The sequence below is a fragment of the Staurois parvus genome, unplaced genomic scaffold, assembly GCF_062004578.1.
Source record: "Staurois parvus isolate SC_StPar_1 unplaced genomic scaffold, SC_StPar_1.0 ptg000860l, whole genome shotgun sequence".
Lineage (NCBI taxonomy): Eukaryota > Metazoa > Chordata > Amphibia > Anura > Ranidae > Staurois > Staurois parvus.
This window is the reverse complement of record NW_028318656.1, coordinates 1,135,375-1,154,221: the sequence shown is the minus strand read 5'-3', so window position 1 is coordinate 1,154,221 and position 18,847 is coordinate 1,135,375. Positions and strand designations below refer to the sequence as shown.

The 18,847-nt window shown below is 40.7% G+C and overlaps 1 protein-coding gene across 1 annotated transcript; it reads right to left on the bottom strand.

The window, feature by feature from the left end:
* Positions 1-16,476: 16,476 nt before the first annotated feature.
* LOC149443285 (olfactory receptor 13D1-like) lies at positions 16,477-17,409 on the bottom strand. Its single transcript, XM_089655684.1, has one exon. It carries the CDS (start codon positions 17,407-17,409, stop codon positions 16,477-16,479), a length of 933 nt encoding a protein of 310 aa, XP_089511810.1.
* Between the last annotated feature and the right edge of the window lie 1,438 nt (positions 17,410-18,847).

The following is an 18,847-nucleotide window of genomic DNA, read 5'->3' as shown; positions in this document are numbered from 1 at the left end:
CAATTCAAAAAAACTTCTCAACCACATGCCAATAGACCCCCTAATAACAGTTATTATGATGCACCTAGGAGAAATCATGGGGCCCCATTTAGACGTGATAATTGGAGAACACCAGAACTGAGAACACCACATGAATCATATGGGCACCATCAATATGCCTCACCGCATAGAAATAATACACATTTTCCTTCATCGGGCAATAATTTTTCAAATCAGAGAGACAACTTCATTTTTTTAGGGGAGGGGAGCTCGCGCAAAAGAAGCTTTCAAGCAGAGGAAAAAGGGGAGGGAAAAGGGTCAAAAAACCCGAAAAAGAGGAAACTTTAAAAGGTAAGGGCATATTTAACCTCAGTGGCAAGGAATTGACTCCTCAAGAACTAGATCTGTTAGACAAAGGGTTAAAATATGCACCCAGTAACAAATTGGATAAATTCCGTACCTATGTTGACATACACAAATTTGTCAGATCAGTATCTATAAAAAAATAGTTTTTTCAAAACCTCATTACTAGAAATACGTTGAATGTAACCATTCACTCGAATTTACGGAATGCATCTTTATTCAACCCTCCTCCACAAGCGCATAGCTATATTAATGTGTTTAAAGAAACAGTGCTTAAGTACTTAGTCTCTAAAGCTTTTAACTTTAACAGCCTCTATCAAGGTACTTCTAAAGCGATTAATTATCTCCTGGACCATAAGGATCTGGTCATAAGACCAGCTGATAAGGGAGGTGGGGTGGTATTAATGAGTAAGGATAAATACACTCAAGAAGTATATAATATCTTGAAGGATACAGACACATATCGTTCTCTCCCTAGAAATCCTCTGATCGCATATAAAAAAGCCTTTAAAAGCATTATTACTAAAGGCTATCAGGATAAAATAATAAACAAAAGGGAGAGATAATTTTTATGCCCATTAACCCCAAGACTGCCAGTTATGTACATTCTCCCAAAAATACATAAGAATTTGGAAACCCCCCCGGCAGACCCATCATAAGCGGTATTGGATCCTTATGTTCAAGGGTTGGAGAATATATCGACCATTTTTACAGCCACTAGTACGCAACACGCCTTCCTACCTTAGAGACACCAAACAGGTGTTACAGGATATTAAAAGTCTCTCTATCGACAAAGACACTTTGTTAGTAATGGCCGATGTGGCATCTCTATACACAAGCATTGACCATCAAGAGGGGATGCAAGCTGTAGAGTTTTATCTTAAAGAATCTATTTTATCTATTCCACATCAGAATTTTATTCTCACATTGTTAGACTTTGCCATGATCAGAAACTATTTTTGGTTTGAGGGTAATTTTTATTTACAAACTAGGGGCCTGGCCATGGGTGCCAAATTTGCTCCCAGCCTGGCCAATCTGTTCATGGTCAGATGGGAGGAGGATATTATCTACGCCAGGGACTGGCCAGAGTTGTACTTTTACAGACGAAATATAGATGATATTTTATTAATTTGGAAGGGTGATGAACAAACATTGGTAATTTCTTTGGAACCCTTAATTATAACACTTTAAACATCAAATTAACTTTTGAATACAGCAAAACGAGTGTGAACTTTTTGGATCTTACATTAACTAATATAGATGGTACAGTTGCGACCTCTTCCTTTTTTAAAGAAACAGACCGTAACAGCTACATTCCCACCAGTAGCTGTCATCACCCGTTATGGCTTTCTAACATACCCAAAGGCCAATTTCTTAGGATAAGGAGAAACTGTACCTCCTTGCACACTTATCTGTCGCAAGCTTCCATACTTAAAAATAGATTAATGGAAAAAGGGTATGAGGAGTCACTTCTCACTCATACTATACAAGAATTAGCTAGTATGAATAGAGAATCATTACTAGCTGATAACACAATACAGAAGCCACCCAAAATCTGCCCCTTTGTTACTACATTCTTTAGACAATTTAAAACTGTCTCTAGGATAATCAACCAGAATTGGAAAATTTTAAAAGCAGATCCAGTTCCTAAGCAAATTTTACTGGATAAACCTGAGATTACCTATAGAAGAGCTCAACCTTGATAGCCCCTAACATTATTAATCCACCAAAGAGAGTCTCTTTTTTTAATAATACAACTGGCTTCTTTCCATGTAACAATTGTATTATATGTACTTGCAATGGAAAAAGGAAAAAGAAGGTGGAAAATTTGACATCTACTAGCACTGACAGGACGTTTAAAATTAAAAATGTAATTTCATGCTATAGCAGATATGTCATGTACCTTCTGCAATGTCCCTGCAATAAACAGTACATTGGACGCACTACAAGGAGACTTAGGGATCGACTATGGGAGCATGTTAATAACGTAAAAAAGGGCTATAAAGAACACTCGCTCTCGATGCATTATAGGACACACCATAACAGAGATCCATCCTTCTTAGTATTTGCAGGTATTGATATGGTGCAAGCCCATTGGAGGGGCACTAATAAAAAGAGGGTAGTTTCACAGATGGAAACAAAATGGCTCTTACAAATGGAGTCCATGCGTCCTAAGGGACTTAACATAGAATTGGATATCAACAGCATTATTGATAACAGCTGAACTATGTATAAAAAGTTTTAGTTATTAATGTCTTATCTGGAATTTTTTATACCGTTCTTACTGTTCTTACACCACCAATCATGGTTTATTAAATATTCTGGCGAAGTCTATGATACAGTGTGGGTATAGTTTTATGACCATATTTTATATGATTTTAGATCTTCTTAGTAATATTATTTTTACTATTATTATTTGTATCTATATGTTTAAATTTCATATTGGGTATTGATCTATAATGGTTTAGTTCACATATATTTTATTGACTGTATATATTGATTTTTTTATATATTGGACTTGTGTGGCATTTATCTATTTAATTAAGATATATTTATATTCAGATTTTAAATAATGTCATTCATTACAGTATATGTTACATTTTAATCATTATAATTTATTCACATTTATGAGGTATTCATTAATGATGATTAGACTCATGGCACTATTATGATATTTTATATGAATTTTTATACATAGAGTAACGACTATTGAGCTTACTCACTTGTATGAACAGGATCGCAAAGTATATACATTGATGCCTATTACTTTTAATCACCCTTGGACCTGAACATTAAAGTCTGGGTTTTTTAATATTTATTAATGTTAATTTTTGGTATGTATATACAGTGGGGATCGAAAGTTTGGGCACCCCAGCTAAAAATTTGTATTAATGTGCATAAAGAAGCCAAGGAAAGATGGAAAAGATCTCCAAAAGGCATCAAATTACAGATTAGACATTCTTATAATATGTCAAGAAAAGTTAGATTATATTTCCATCATTTACACTTTCAAAATAACAGAAAACAAAAAAATGGCGTCTGCAAAAGTTTGGGCACCCTGCATAATTTATAGCATGCACTGCCCCCTTTGCAAAGCTGAGACCTGCCAGTGTCATGGATTGTTCTCAATCATCATCTGGGAAGACCAGGTGATGTCAGTCTCAAAGGTTTTAAATGCCCAGACTCATCTGACCTTGCCGCAACAATCAGCACCATGGGTTCTTCTAAGCAGTTGTCTAGAAAACTGAAACTGAAAATAGTTGACGCTCACAAAGCTGGAGAAGGCTATAAGAAGATAGCAAAGCGTTTTCAGATGTCAATATCCTCTGTTCGGAATGTAATTAGGAAATGGCAGTCATCAGGAACAGTGGAAGCAAGATCTGCAAGACCAAGAAAAATATCAGACAGAACAGCTCGCAGGATTGTGAGAAAAACAATTCAAAACCCACGTTTGACTGCACGATCCCTCCAGAAAGATCTGGCAGACACTGGAGTTGTGGTACACTATTCCACTATAAAGAGATACTTGTACAAATATGGTCTTCATGGAAGAGTCATCAGAAGAAAACCTCTTCTACGTCCTCACCACAAAAATCATCGTTTGAACTTTGCAAATGAACATATAGACAAGCCTGATGCATTTTGGAAACAAGTTCTGTGGACCGATGAGGTTACAATTGAACTTTTTGGCCGGAATGAGGAAAGGTACGTTTGGAGAAGAAGGGGCACAGAATTTAATGAAAAGAACCTCTGTCCAACTGTTAAGCATGGAGTTGGATCAATCATGCTTTGGGGTTGTGTTGCAGCCAGTGGCACAGGGAACATCTCACGAGTAGAAGGAAAAATGGATTCAATAAAATTTCAGCAAATTGTGGATGGTAACTTGATGCCATCTGTGAAAAAGCTGAAGTTAAAGAGAGGATGGCTTCTACAAATGGATAATGATCCTAAACACACCTCGAAATCCACGGGGGATTACATCAAGAGGCGTAAACTGAAGGTTTTACCGTGGCCTTCACAATCTCCTGACCTCAACATAATTGAAAATCTATGGATAGACCTTAAAAGAGCAGTGCGTGACAGACAGCCCAGAAATCTCAAAGAACTGGAAGACTTTTGTAAGGAAGAATGGGCAAAGATACCTCAAACAAGAATTGAAAGACTCTTGGCTGGCTACAAAAAGCGTTTACAAGCTGTGATACTTGCCAAAGGGGGCAGTACAAGATATTAACTCTGCAGGGTGCCCAAACTTTTGCAGACGCCATTTTTTTGTTTTCTGTTATTTTGAAAGTGTAAATGATGTAAATAAAATCTAACTTTTGTTGACATATTATAAGAATGTCTAATCTGTAATTTGATGCCTTTTGGAGATTTTTCCATCTTTCCTTGGCATCTTTATGCACATTAATACAAATTGTGAGCTGGGGTGCCAAAACTTTCGATCCCCACTGTAGATTGATGTATTTGTGGCACAGAGTCATCTCCGTAGCCACACATCACCACTTGACAAACCCTGTTATGCTGCCTGTCACCGTGAGTCCGTCATATAGGCATCTGCGCATGTCCCGACGGTCGGGCTACACCAAAATGGCGCCCATTGCGGAGACACGCGGCTCTCGGAAAATGGCATGCGATAACTGTGCACGCGCCATTTCCCCATATAAATAAGGAAGGAGCGTTCACCCGCTGTAAGCTGAACCTCTATGACTACGAGCAGTAGCTTGAAACGCATCAGGGTAGAGCTACAGCAGGTGTGACGCTACACCGGCGGCGCCACGAGGGGCCCCGACGGCCATCTTACTTGCATTTATGGTCAGTAACCTTTTACATTTACTCCTCTCTTTATACTTACCTTTGAATGGAATAAATATCCTAAAGATAGTTCTTTTGAGCTCCCTTGGGAGCTAACTACACCCACAGAGCAAGCTACACCCATTGTAAGATGACCCCCATGTGTGACAGTACGGCCAGGGAGTGAGGGATACTTTGACCAGATCTGACCAGATCCATCTGATGATATTGGATGACCTGTGATTTCTACTATCAATGCGCATTTGATTTGCGTATCTGGTGAGTGCGCAATCATATTACTTTATATCATCTGATCCACGGTCTCCGTCATAGGACATCCTTAGATCATTTGGGATCTCATCATCACCTCTTCTTTAGACTTTTATACTGGATCTCACACTTTCCAGCACTATTAGCCACTAGTCAGTGGCCTATATATATATTTGCGAATTGTCACTCTATTATGTCATTTGCATATTATTTTTTTCTGTATTATGGATCTTTAGGAGCGCTGCACCCTTCTGTGTTATACTTGTAGCAACAAAAACCTGATAGGGGTTCTAACTTCTCCCACTTTATCCAAATCTAAAAATGTTTTGCATTTAGTAATACTTTAAGTGCTAAGAGGGCAAGCCTTTGATAAGATCAGAGTACCACTACCTGGCCCTTAGCATCCACTTTTTAGGGACACTTTATATACACTACTAAAAAAAAAATAAAGGAACACTTTTTTTTCAGAGTATAGCATCAAGTTAATGAAACTTCTGGGATATTGATCTGGTCAGGTAAGTAGCAGAGGGAGTCGTCAATCAGTTTCTGCTGCTTTGGTGTTAATTAAATTAACAACAGGTACACTAGATGGGTAACAATGAGATGACCCCCAAAACAGGAATAGTTTTACAGGTGGATGCCACTGACATTTTTTCCCTACTCATCTTTTCTGACTATTTTTCACTAGTTTCACATTTGGCTATTGTCAGTGTCACTACTGGTAACATGAGGCAATACGGGGACCCTACAGAGGTTGCACAGGCAGTCCAACTCCTCCAGGATGGCACTTCAATACGTGCCATTGTCAGAAGGTTTGCTGTGTCTCCCAGCACAGATTCAAGAGCATGGAGGAGATTCCAGGGGACAGGCAGTTATTCTAGGAGAGCTGGACAGGGCCGTAGAAGGTCCTTAACCCATCAGCAGGGCCGGTGTCTGCTCCTTTGTGCAAGGAGGAACAGGATGAGCACCGCAAGAACCCTACAAAATGATCTCCAGCAGGCCACTAGTGTGAATATTTCTGACCAAACAATCAGAAACAGACTTCATGAGGGTGGCCTGAGGGCCATGACGTCCTCTAGTGGGCTCTGTGCTCACTGCCCGGCACCATAAAGCTCGATTGGAACTTGCCATTGAACATCAGAATTGGCAGGTTCGTCACTGTGCTTTTCACAGATGAGAGCAGGCTCACTGTGAGCACATGTGACAGATGTGAAAGGGTTTGGAGAAGCCATGGAGAACATTATGCTGCCTGTAACATCATTCAGCATGACCGTTTGGTGGTGGGTCAGGGATGGTCTGGGGAGGCATATTCATGGAGGGATGCACAGACCTCTACAGGCTAGACAATAGCACCCTGACTGCCATTAGGTATCGGGATGACATTCTTGGACCCATTGTTAGTCCCTGCACTGGTGCAGTGGGTCCTGGGTTCCTCCTGGTGCACGACAATGCCTGGCCCCATGTGGCGAGACTATGCAGGAAGTTCCTGGAGGATGAAGAAATTGATACCATTGAATAGTCCCCACACATGCCTGACCTACAGTTGCAAGAAAAAGTATGTGAACCCCTTGGGATTACGTGGAGTTTTGCATGAATTGGGCATAAAATGTGCTCTGAACGTCATCTAAGTCACAACAATAGAAGAACACAGTCTGCTGAACATAATACTACACAAACATTAGATGTTGCCATGGTTTAATTGCGCATAACATGTAAACATTCACAGTGCAGGGAGGAAAAAGTATGTGAACCTTTGGACTTAATAACTGGTTGACCCTCCTTTGGCAGCAATAACCTCAACCAAACGTTTCCTGTAGTTGCAGATCAGACCTGCACAACGATCTGGAGTCATTTTGGACCACTCCTCTTCACAAAACTGTTTCAGTGTAACAATATTCTTGGGATGTCTGGTGTGAATCGCTTTCTTAAGGTCATGCCACAGCATTTCAATCGGGTTGAGGTCAGGACTCTGACTGGGCCACTCCAGAAGGCGTATTCTGTGCTGTTGCAGCCATTGTTTTGTTGAATTACTTGTACGTTTTGGGTCATTGTCCTGTTGCATCACCCATCTTCTGCGGAGCTTCAGTTGGCGGACAGATGGTCGTACGTTTTCCTGCAAAATGTCTTGATAAACTCTGGAATTCATTTTCCCATCAATGACAACAATCCGTCCAGGCCCTGAGGCAGCAAAGCAGCCCCAAACCATGATGCTCCCTCCGCCATGTTTTACAGTGGGGATGAGGTTTTGATGTTGGTGTGCTGTGCCTTTTTTTCTCCACACATAGTGTTGTGTGTTCTTCCCAAACAACTCAATCTTGGTTTAATCTGTCCACAGTATATTTTGCCAGTAGTGCTGTGGAACATCCAGGTGCTCTTTTGCAAACTTCAAACGTGCTGCAATATTCTTTTTGGACAGCAATGGCTTCCTCCGTGGTGTCCTCCCATGTACTCCATTCTTGTTTAATGTTTTCCTTATTGTAGATGTGTCAACAAAAATGTTAGCATGTGCCAGAGATTTCCGTAGGTCTTTAGCTGACACTCTGGGATTCTTCTTTACCTCATGCAGCATTCTGCGCTGTGCTCTTGCAGTCATTTTTACAGGACGACCACGCCTAGGGAGTGTAGCAACAGTGCTAAACTTTCTCCATTTGTAGACAGTCTGTCTTACCATGGACACATGAACATCAAGGCTTTTGGAGATACTTTTGTAACCCTTTCCAGCTTTATGCAAGTCAACAATTCTTGATCGTAGGTCTTCTGAGAGCTCTTTTCTGCGAGGCATGGTTCACATCAGACAGTGCTTCTTGAAACCAGTAAACCCAAAACAGGTGTGTGGTTTTTAAGGGCAGGACAGCTGTCAGCAACACATCCAATATCATCACACTGACTGGAGCCAAGGTTGGCTTACTCCTGGCTCCAATTAGCTCTGGGAGAAGTCATTAAGCTAGGGCCTCACATACTTTTTCCTCCCTGCACTGTGAATGTTTACATGTTATGTGCAGTGAAACCATGGCAACATCTAATGTTTGTGTAGTATTATGTTCAGCAGACTGTGTTCTTCTATTATTGTGACTTAGATGACGTTCAGAGCACATTTTATTCCCAATTCATGCAAAACGTAATCCCAAGGGGTTCACATACTTTTTCTTACAACTGTAAATCCAATAGAACACCTCTGAGATATCATGTTTTGGTCCATCCAATGCTGCCAGATTGCACCTCAGTCCTTCCAGGAGCTCAGTGATGTCCTGGTCCAGATCTGGGAGGAAATACCCCAGAACACTATCCATCATCTCATTAAGAGCATGCCCCGACATTGTCAGGCATGCATACATGGGCCATACAAACTGCCGATTACTATTTTGAGTTGTTGCAATGAAATGTCAGCAAAATGTACTAGCAGGCTGCATTATTTTAATTACTTTGATTTTTAGGGTATCTAAATTTATCTTTGAATTCAGTCCTCTGCTGGTTGATATTTTTCATTTCCATCAAACGATGGGGTTTCCTTGCGTTCCTAACACATTAAGCAGTCCATATCAGTATAGATATCCAGCATATTTTTTCCCCATTGCGATCTGATGTGTTTTCAAAGTGTTGTTTTAATTCTTTGAGCAGTGTGCATGCACTAGTACTTAGGAAGGTGTATTTTCTGGTCTTTTTAAGAAGGGTGTTCTTTAGTGCCTAAGATTTTTCTTTGTGAGTAAGAAAATCTGAGCATGAAAACCAAAACCTAGTCAGGAACACAACAAGGGTCAGAACATCCAAAGGAAAACCTTGGTAAAAACCTTAAAAAATCAGATCTGGGAAGCCTTATAGTTCAAGAACATCCTTAGGGAGGATAATATTTTGGGTTCGATCCTTACAATGCAACCACAAATTAATTTTCAAAAAGACTAGGGCTCTAAGGGATATTTTAGCACCCAATTTAGTTGAACAACCTTCTAAGTAGAAAATGTTTGAGAACCTCAATGGCTTTTACCTTTGCAAAAGATATAATATCTGTAAAAATGCACAAACCATTCGTACATCTTCTTTTGCATCTAATGTTACTTTAAACAATTATAAAATACAAGAATTTATTACATGTGGCACTAAAGGGGTTATATACCTTTGGATTGTACGTGTGGCTTCCAGTATGTTGGAAGGACCACACATTATTTGAATGTCTGTATTGGAGAACATCTGGTTAATGTACGAAAGGGGTTTCCATCACATAGTTTGCCCACTTTGCTTTACATCGTAGGAGAGATCCATCCTCTTTACAAGTTATAGGTATAGAGAAATACACCCCCGATTGGAGGGGAAGTAATATGAAGACAAATTTCCCTTAGAGAAACACGATGGATTTTTGACCTAAAAAAACATATCAACCTTGGGGCCTTAATGTTGAATGGGATATTAATTCCTTTATTAATAACAATTGACATGGGTTTATTTCTAGTTTTATTTCCATTTTTATTTTTTTTTTATCATAATTTTTTTCCCCTTTTTATTATAATTATTTGTCAGGATATTATTTTAAACTTCTATTCTCCTCCCTTTTTTAATGAAAAATTTTTTTTGAAGGATAATTATTCATAAAATTAATTATCTTTCTAGAACAGTATTATCGTATTTTTCGCTCCATAAGACGCACTTTTTTCCCCCCAAAAAAGGGGGGGGAAATGTCAGTGCGTCTTATGGAGTGAATATGGAGCGGCCAGTCCGGTATTTCCACCGCCGCCGTGTCAGAATACCGGGCCGGGCGTCTGTTCCTGTACCTGTTCCTCGGTTCAGTGCTGCACAGTGTTCCAAAGCCGGCTTCTTTAGTGTGGGCTCTCGGCTGTGATAGCTGGGTGCCCAGTGCGCATGTGCGAGAAGCGCTGCACTTTGTCAAATTCAGGTACCCCTCCCCCTCCCTCCCCAAAGGTCAGCAGTCTCGTAGTCATCCCCTGTACTGTTTGCAGTCTCTGGTCATCTCCTGTACTGTGTCCACAGTCTCTGGTCATCTCCTGTACTGTGTCCACAGACTCTGGTCATCTCCTGTACTGTGTCCACAGTCTCTGGTCATCCCTGTACTGTGTCTGCAGTCTTTGGTCATCTCCTGAAGTATGTCTGCAGTCTTTGGTCATCTCCTGTAGTATGTCCGCAGTCACTGGTCATCTCCTGTAGTGTGTCGGCAGTCTCTGGTCATCTCCTGTAGTATGTCTGCAGTCTCTGGTCATCCCCTGTACTGTCCGCAGTCTCTGGTCATCCCCTGTACTGTCCGCAGTCTCTGGTCATCCCCTATACTGCCTGCAGTCTCTTGGTCATCCCCTATACTGTCTGCAGTCTCTGGTCATCCTCTGTACTATCCGCAGTCTCTGGTCATCCCCTGTACTGTCCACAGTCTCTGGTCATCCCCTGTACTGTCCACAGTCTCTGGTCATCTCCTGTTCTGTGTCCGCAGTCTCTGGTCATCTCCTGTACTGTCCGCAGTCTCTGGTCATCTCCTGTACTGTCCGCAGTCTCTGGTCATCTCCTGTACTGTCCGCAGTCTCTGGTCATCTCCTGTACTATGTCCACAGTCTCTGGTCATCTCCTGTACTTTGTCTGTAGTCTCTGGTCATCTCCTGTACTATGTCCGCAATCTCTGGTCATCTCCTGTACTATGTCCACAGTCTCTGGTCATCTCCTATACTGTGTCCACAGGCTCTGGTCATCTCCTGTACTGTGTCCACAGTCTTTGGTCATCTCCTGTAGTATGTCCGCAGTCTCTGGTCATCTCCTGTAGTGTGTCCGCAGTCTCTGGTCATCTCCTGTAGTGTGTCCGCAGTCTCTGGTCATCTCCTGTAGTGTGTCCGCAGTCTCTGGTCATCTCCTGTAGTATGTCTGCAGTCTCTGGTCATCTCCTGTACTGTGTCCACAGTCTCTGGTCATCCCCTGTACTGTCCGCAGTCTCTGGTCATCCCCTATACTGTCCGCAGTCTCTGGTCATCTCCTGTACTATGTCCACAGTCTCTGGTCATCTCCTGTACTATGTCCGCAGTATTAAGCCTACGTTCGCATATCCCATTCTTCATTTCACCACTCTGGATGGTGAATGACATACCTTCCATTCTCCTGCGGATGCTGAACAATTTTTCCAGGCTACTCAAATCTCCATGCCCGCGTACAACTCTCCTATCCTGAAGGCCTCCCACTCTTGCAAAGCACAACGCAGCCCTCAAAAAGAAGTCTCAAAGAAAGTCCAGTTTGGAGCACATCCTAGTCAGGAAATGTCTACTAGTTTACTAACCTGAGTCCCACATAGGATGCTGCTCTTATTCTGCTCCTCTTGAGTTACGTATGTGAACTAGGGGGTCTCATTGGGAGACAAGTGTGTTTTGTTTGGGAGTTTTCCCAATGTTTTTCTTGTCATATAATGTATCTGTTCTTTGCTGATTGGCTATACATGGCAAAGCAGAACATGTCTGTCTATGTTGCTCTGTATGGTAAATGAGCAACTTCAAGGTAGCGGAGGGATGCGGCAATGGTGGTTCTAACTCCTTAGAGAGATGACTCCCCTTATGCTTCTGTTACCATCTGTCTCTGTGCTTCATTGAGTTCAGGCCTGATGGGAGACCGGGATACTTCGTGGCATCCATGTGGAAAAAAGTGAAGCCCATGCTATTTCCAGTTCTGTTTATATTTATTTATTTATTTGTTCTTGCTCATACTTACAGGACTGGGGTTTATGCACTGGTTACTCTAATGGGAGATACAAAGGTCATGCACAGATGTGAGCGTGGTAGGAACTGTAGCAATAATAGATTTTAACCAAAGAGATCAGATCTCTTTACTGGGACACTTTCTACTTGAGTGTGTTATAGCCCAATGACACATTAATTTAAATATATATACACACACAAATAAATAAATAAATAAATATATATATATATATATTATATAGAGAAAGAGAGAGAGAGCAACCCATCACATTATAAATATAGGAGAAGATACTGTACAAGGACCATATTAAATGCCCATCTCAATTGCCCTAACTATGATTTGTCAAATTTCTAGCAAATAAGGTGGAAATATAACATTTCATATATTATATTTGTGACAGACCCAACCAGGTCTTTTGGAAGGGACTGCAGGCTAGACTCTTGCCTACTGATCATGGAGGCTTGATTCATGGCAGGTGTGTGCCTGGGGAGGACTGAGAACTGGAGGACTAGGATATATAATTTGGGCATGTGTGTGGGGACTGTGATAAAACTAGCGTTGACTGCTTCAACTCCCCCACACTTCCTAGACTTAGAGACTCTAAGCAGATGTTGATATAATTGGCTCAAAATAACCTGATGCTGAGGACTCTTGCTGTAATCTGTTTATTAAAACATTTACCGTCATGTATTTGTCCCATTGCTAATTGAATTAATTGAGTCACCTATTGTTTGGTCCTCCTGAAGGTTCCTACATGATGGTATTAGTCTGTTGTCAAATTACCTAATCAGTGTGAGATGTTTATCCTAATGTGTAGTATTTGCTTTATTGCTTATTTGGGGACTGCCTCTATTTCTGAAATGTATAAAAACTGGTATTTGTGTTCAACAAAATAGTTCCAGTTGCATCTAAGCTAGTGTCATCTAGTCTTGGGTGCAATGTTTAGCATAATACCTTTGTCCCAGAGGTGAGGAAGCAATTCTCTCTCCTTGTAATAATAAACATTTTCCAGAAAATGAAGTGTATATACATTTTATAAGGAACAATCCATTTCTGTTCCTCAATATTTCATTTCCTTTTCCTAAAAATAATTGTGAGTATAAGCGCCTTGATATGGATGTAAGCTGCTATGCACAAAAAAGGTAACCGATATCACCCCAAAATAATAATCTAAACCAGAGTGCAGCGCTAAAAAAGAGTAAATGCAAATATAGCGTATAAATTATGAATAAAGTGCAAAGAGTTCAAATAGTAATGTACTCCAGACTAAAGTGACTCTTGTGCTCTGATAATTAGAGGGTCCGGTATCCGTGTGATAGTGGTGAAGGTAATGCGCACTCACCGGACGCGCATTAATATGTGCTTTGTATAAAATAATCCAGATGTCATTCGGTGTTGGGTGGTCCTCCTTCTAATATAAGGTGGTGTGGCACCGGTGTAGGTAATCCTTTTCCCTTGAATGGGTTCAAAATTCATGTCCCCGCTTCAGCCACCATTTTTTACTTTAAGAAAATGGCGGCTGAAGCGGGGACATGAATTTTGATCACTAGGGGACGCACGCAGCATTGGCATGGCGTGGTTTTCAAACGTCCCGGAAGTGAAGTGCCTATTCTTCTAAGGGGTTTTCCCTGACGGGACTCATTGTTGGCAGCTGATAGGTGACCGTTAAGCTGGGCTGAGAGGAGAGTTCGGAGGAATTTAATACATACTACACTATGGGAGTCTCTCTATTACCCCCTGGGGGAGTGCTTTAGTCCACAGACCTGCTCCCTGGACGGATCATTGCAGTACAGAGAAGGTCTGTCCAGAGGGATACCATCCACCAGGAGCACAGGGAAAAGGATTACCTACACCGTTGCCAAACCACCTTATATTAGAAGGAGGACCTCCCAACACCGGATGACATCTGTTTTAATTTATACAAAGCACATAATAATGCGCGTCCGGTGAGTGCGCATTACCTTCACCACTATCACACGGATACCGGCAGGCAGGGCAGGCAGAAAACAGAAATTATAAACACAAAATCCATTCTAATTTTTAACCAAGGACAATCAAATATAACAGATATCTAAGGATGACCAGATCATAGAAGTCAGTAGCAGGGGCCTAAGTAATGGGAAAACATATATTCTGTGAAGCCTTCAAAAATATAGACTTTTGTGATCAATCAGAGAACAAAATAAACTTAGGACAGGCACACCAAAGGTCATGTAGAGTAGGTGTTGGGTTGATAACTTAGAGCTCACAAACTAGTATATAGATCACTCCTGTGCCACATCCCTATCAACAGGAAAACATATGTAGAACAATCTAGCTGGACTTTAGAGGCACCCACAGGACAAAATGAATCAATAAACTTTATTTACAACCAAAAAGCATAAAAGCATGCTTGTTCATGCCATATAAAAACAATCCACGGTAAACGTGTCAAATGTATAAAGCAATGCATGCAAAGTACAACATTCAGCTCATTCTTTTGACGACGAATACGCAAGCTAGTCTTCATGAGTCAACGTGTTTCACATATTTGCTTCCTCAGGACGCATGAAGAAACTACCATAGATTGCTATATAAATAGAAAATAAGGTGTAATTGTGCATGGCATAGCAAAGATACAACATGCATACACATATATAACTACATTTGAATATGAACATACAAACATGTTTACACACCTTGCCTGTCTGAATGAGTATATGCAAGCAAATAGTCCCCGGGCGGGCACCTGGGCTACAAAGAGGCCAGGAGGACAAGACCAACAGAGGCTCTTCATAAAGGGCTACAATTACATGCCATGATTACCCATCAGTATACAATAAAAAAAAAACAATAAAAATAAGTAGGAAGACAGGGTAATAAAAGGCATAACATTAAAGTCCTCGAAGTAACTTACTTAAATCAAAAAGGAGGCGTAATCAATGTGCCACCAAAGGACCATAGGCAAGGGAGATGGAGATCCCAATTAAAGATCGTAATCCTAAACATAAGATGGTACGTGTAAGAAAAGGAATACACATAGGACCTGCTGAGAGCCTGAGCCAATCTCTCCCTCCCCCCCTCAGTCCAGAGTTTCAGTAAACATGAGAGGGGGGGCAAAGTAGACAATGGTGACTGACAGACCCCACTCTCTACTCACAGCAGTGGTGAGAACTCGGCAATCAGCGGTCATGTGATTGCTGAGTTTTCAAGCTTTTGGGGGAAAGACGCTGTACACAATTTAATTTGGGTACAGCGTTGCATGACCGTGCAATTGTCAGTTAAAATAACAAAGCGCCGTATAGCAAAAATTGGCCTGGTCAGGAAGGGGGGTAAATCCTCTGGAGGGCAAGTTGTTAATTCACCTCCTCTCTTCCTGTTATTCTAATCATTTACATGATCTAATACTAACCCTGCATAACCTACTGGATGTTCACTAGGTTGTCCGGTAAATCAGAAAGAGTAAAAATACACTAAAAATAAATTTGCAAGAGAAATACTAGGTGGTATATATACTGTAGGTGGTATCAATATACGTGGTATCAATATACGAGGATTCTTCAAAAAGTTTCTGCACTTTTATATTTTTGTTGGAAACGGTGGGGGTGGGCAGAATGGTAATTGGTCATGTCTGGGATTGTCATGTGATTAGTCTGTCTGCCTCACAAAGCAAGGTAAGTATGCAGAAAGTCATGTAACTTGTTTATGAAATTCTTAATAAATAGAGTAAAAAAAAGTACGGAAACTATTTAAAGACCCCGTGTAATAGTGAACAATGGACCCACAAACCTGTACAGCTTTGTTAGGTTGCTGGTCATCTTTCTGCTTTGTGTATTACAGATTCCTTTTACTGCATCACATTTAAATGATAATTGGAACCGGAGCCTATTCTTTTCTTTGGGGTATAGAAAACCAAATTACCAAATAAGATGCTATAACCCATGACAAATTACCACCAATACCCAGGTACCCCCCAATTCACAAACAACTTATGCAATTGGGATAGAAACCCATCCAAATAGACCCCCTCTTGCAACAATAGACCCACCCAACAACAATAGATCTCTGCCAGAAACAATATTTTTTCCAGCAGCCAGCATCAGTAAACCCCTTCTTCAACAGTAGACCCCCCCCAACAACAATATATCCCCTACCAGCAGCAATAGATCTCACACAAGAATAAATTCCCCTAAGTGACAACAGATTCCTTAGCAGCCAGCATCAGTAGACCCTCCAACACACCCCAGAACCCCAACTTTTACATACATAAATAGTGGAAGGTTTCTGGAACTGCGTTCCCCCACATTCCTGCTGAAATATGCCATGGTTACATCTATGTTACCTCTGAAAAATGGAAATTCAATAAAAATGATTGATCAAGAACAGAACTTGAGCTTGGAACATTGTACCAATTTTACCTAATCAACTGCAATCCTTCTTAGCTCTTATCAGCTGCCTTATGGCTTTCTGAACATCTTTGTTCCTCAGGCTATAGATCAAGGGGTTCAGCATCGGGGTGATCACTGTGTAAAACACTGCCACCCTTTTGTCTGTGTCTCCTGAAACCAAATGTTCCGGTCTAACATACATAAACATGGCCGATCCATAGAACATGACCACCACCACAAGGTGGGGAATACATGTGGAAAATGCTTTACTTCTTCCCAAACGAATTGTCATGACAGCAATTATGATTCGGATATATGAAAAGAGGATTAGTGAAAGTGGGATGAAAAGCATTAAAGGCAAGAAAATCAGTTTTATGATGTTCATTACTGAGATGCCACTGCAAGAGAGCCGAAGCAACAGAGGGAGCTCACAGAAAAAGTGGTTGATGGTGTTAGGGCCACAGAAGGTTAAGTTGAATGTAAAATATGTGTCAAAAGATGAAATGACGCAACCAGTCAACCATGATATGCTGACAATACAAAAAGAGACCGTTGTGTTCATGATCATATTGTAATGCAGAGGGATGCAGATAGCCACATACCGGTCATAGGCCATGAATGCCAGAAGCAGACACTGAGTTTGCCCCAAGGTCAGGACAGCACAGAACTGGACAGCACAGCCAGTGAATGAAATACTCTTTTTAGATGAAAGAAAATTTACTAACATTTTGGGTACAATGGCGGAAACGCAGCAGATGTCCAATAAAGAGAGACTAGACAGGAAGACATACATGGAGTTGTGCAAACGTTTGTCAGTCTTCACAGCCAGAATGAGAAGAAAATTCCCAGTCAGTGTGAACATGTAAGCTACCAGGAAAATATTGAACAGCAGGACTTGTATAAAAGGATCCGATGAGAGGCCAAGAAGAATGAACTCTGTCACAGTGCTTTGGTTTTGGGTGTACATATCAATCACTCCAAACTGAGATGAAGAAATATTTTTGGTTCTTATAACATTATCATTTGTTTTGTATTTTTCATTGTCTGGTACATAGATCATTCAACAAACTTTTTACCTCTAAAATTATTATGTATGAATGTCAAACCACAATTGGAATGAAACACTCCTAATAAAAACACAGAGATTTTAAAGGCTTCATACTCCAGGCAGTAACACAATCAATGTTCATAAAATAATAAATATAGAATTTTATTACAACAAACATAAATATAAAAAGATTGGGTCTAAATGATCATAGATGCTTCCACAGATTGAACAAAACACCATTAATAACATAGAAGGATTCTGCAACCCTTACATGGACACTTGTGCATTCCTGATGGTTTAGGCCAACATGTTTTGCAGCATAAAAACTGCTTCGTCAGGGACCTCACTGGAGCATCTACAAAATTAAAACAAAAATCACTATAATACATGGTAGTCTCACAGATACATAAACATAGAAATTTTGCATGACATAGAATACATTACACAATATATACAGCTTACTACACAGTTTTGATGTGCTGGGCATTCATGAACACCACAACCCCCCAAGACCGCCACCCGAAGCGATACACAGACCAGGACCCCCACAAAAATGCAGGGGACAGCATTGGAGGCACTGGACCACATAGGGAGGAGATGGAGACTGCAGCCAGCCAACCCACCACCACTAAAGAGAAGATATATTCACTATTTGACACTGACCAAAATCTCTAACCTATGGAACAAATAACCAAATCCTGATGGATATCATGTAAGGATAAGTACAAGATCCCTACCAATCTCATAACTATCTCTCTCTAAATCCCTTCCAATTTCGTATCCTTCCTCTCACCTCCATGCTTCTTGTCAGCACATGCACTGATTGGCTGCTTCTTCTCACAATCCAGTCCAGCAATAGGTTGATTCTTGGTCATATCTGCTTTAACTTCTTGCATTTAAAAAATACATGTAATTATTTATTATTGATTATGGAGCTGCCTTTAATTTCTGTCTTTTATATCTGCCTAGAGTTTAGTTTTAAATTGTTCCCTGTGCCATAGACAGGTAGTACAGCTTGTGGTAAGAGAGTCTTCTTGTCCTTTTCTTGCATCACATTTACTCTGACATCTGTCTTGACCTTTGTCAAAAAAGATTATTATTATTATTATTATACATTATTTATATAGCGCCAAAAGGTTTGCTCAGCGCTGTACATTATAGTGGGGGACAGTACATGAGACAATACAGTAACAAAACAATACACGAGGGGTTCGGGGGCCCTGCTCTTTCAAGCTTACAATCTAGGAGATTGTATGAAAAGTTATGGAAAGTGGAAAGACAGCGCTGGACCCGCAGGTACACTCCACTGGTATTGTTATCTTAAGATATTATGTTGGTATAAATGATCTGGTTCCTG

Excerpts from the sequence above, each read along its gene's own strand:
- LOC149443285 (XM_089655684.1), bottom strand. The coding sequence starts at position 17,409 with ATGTACACCCAAAACCAAAGCACTGTGACAGAGTTCATTCTTCTTGGC.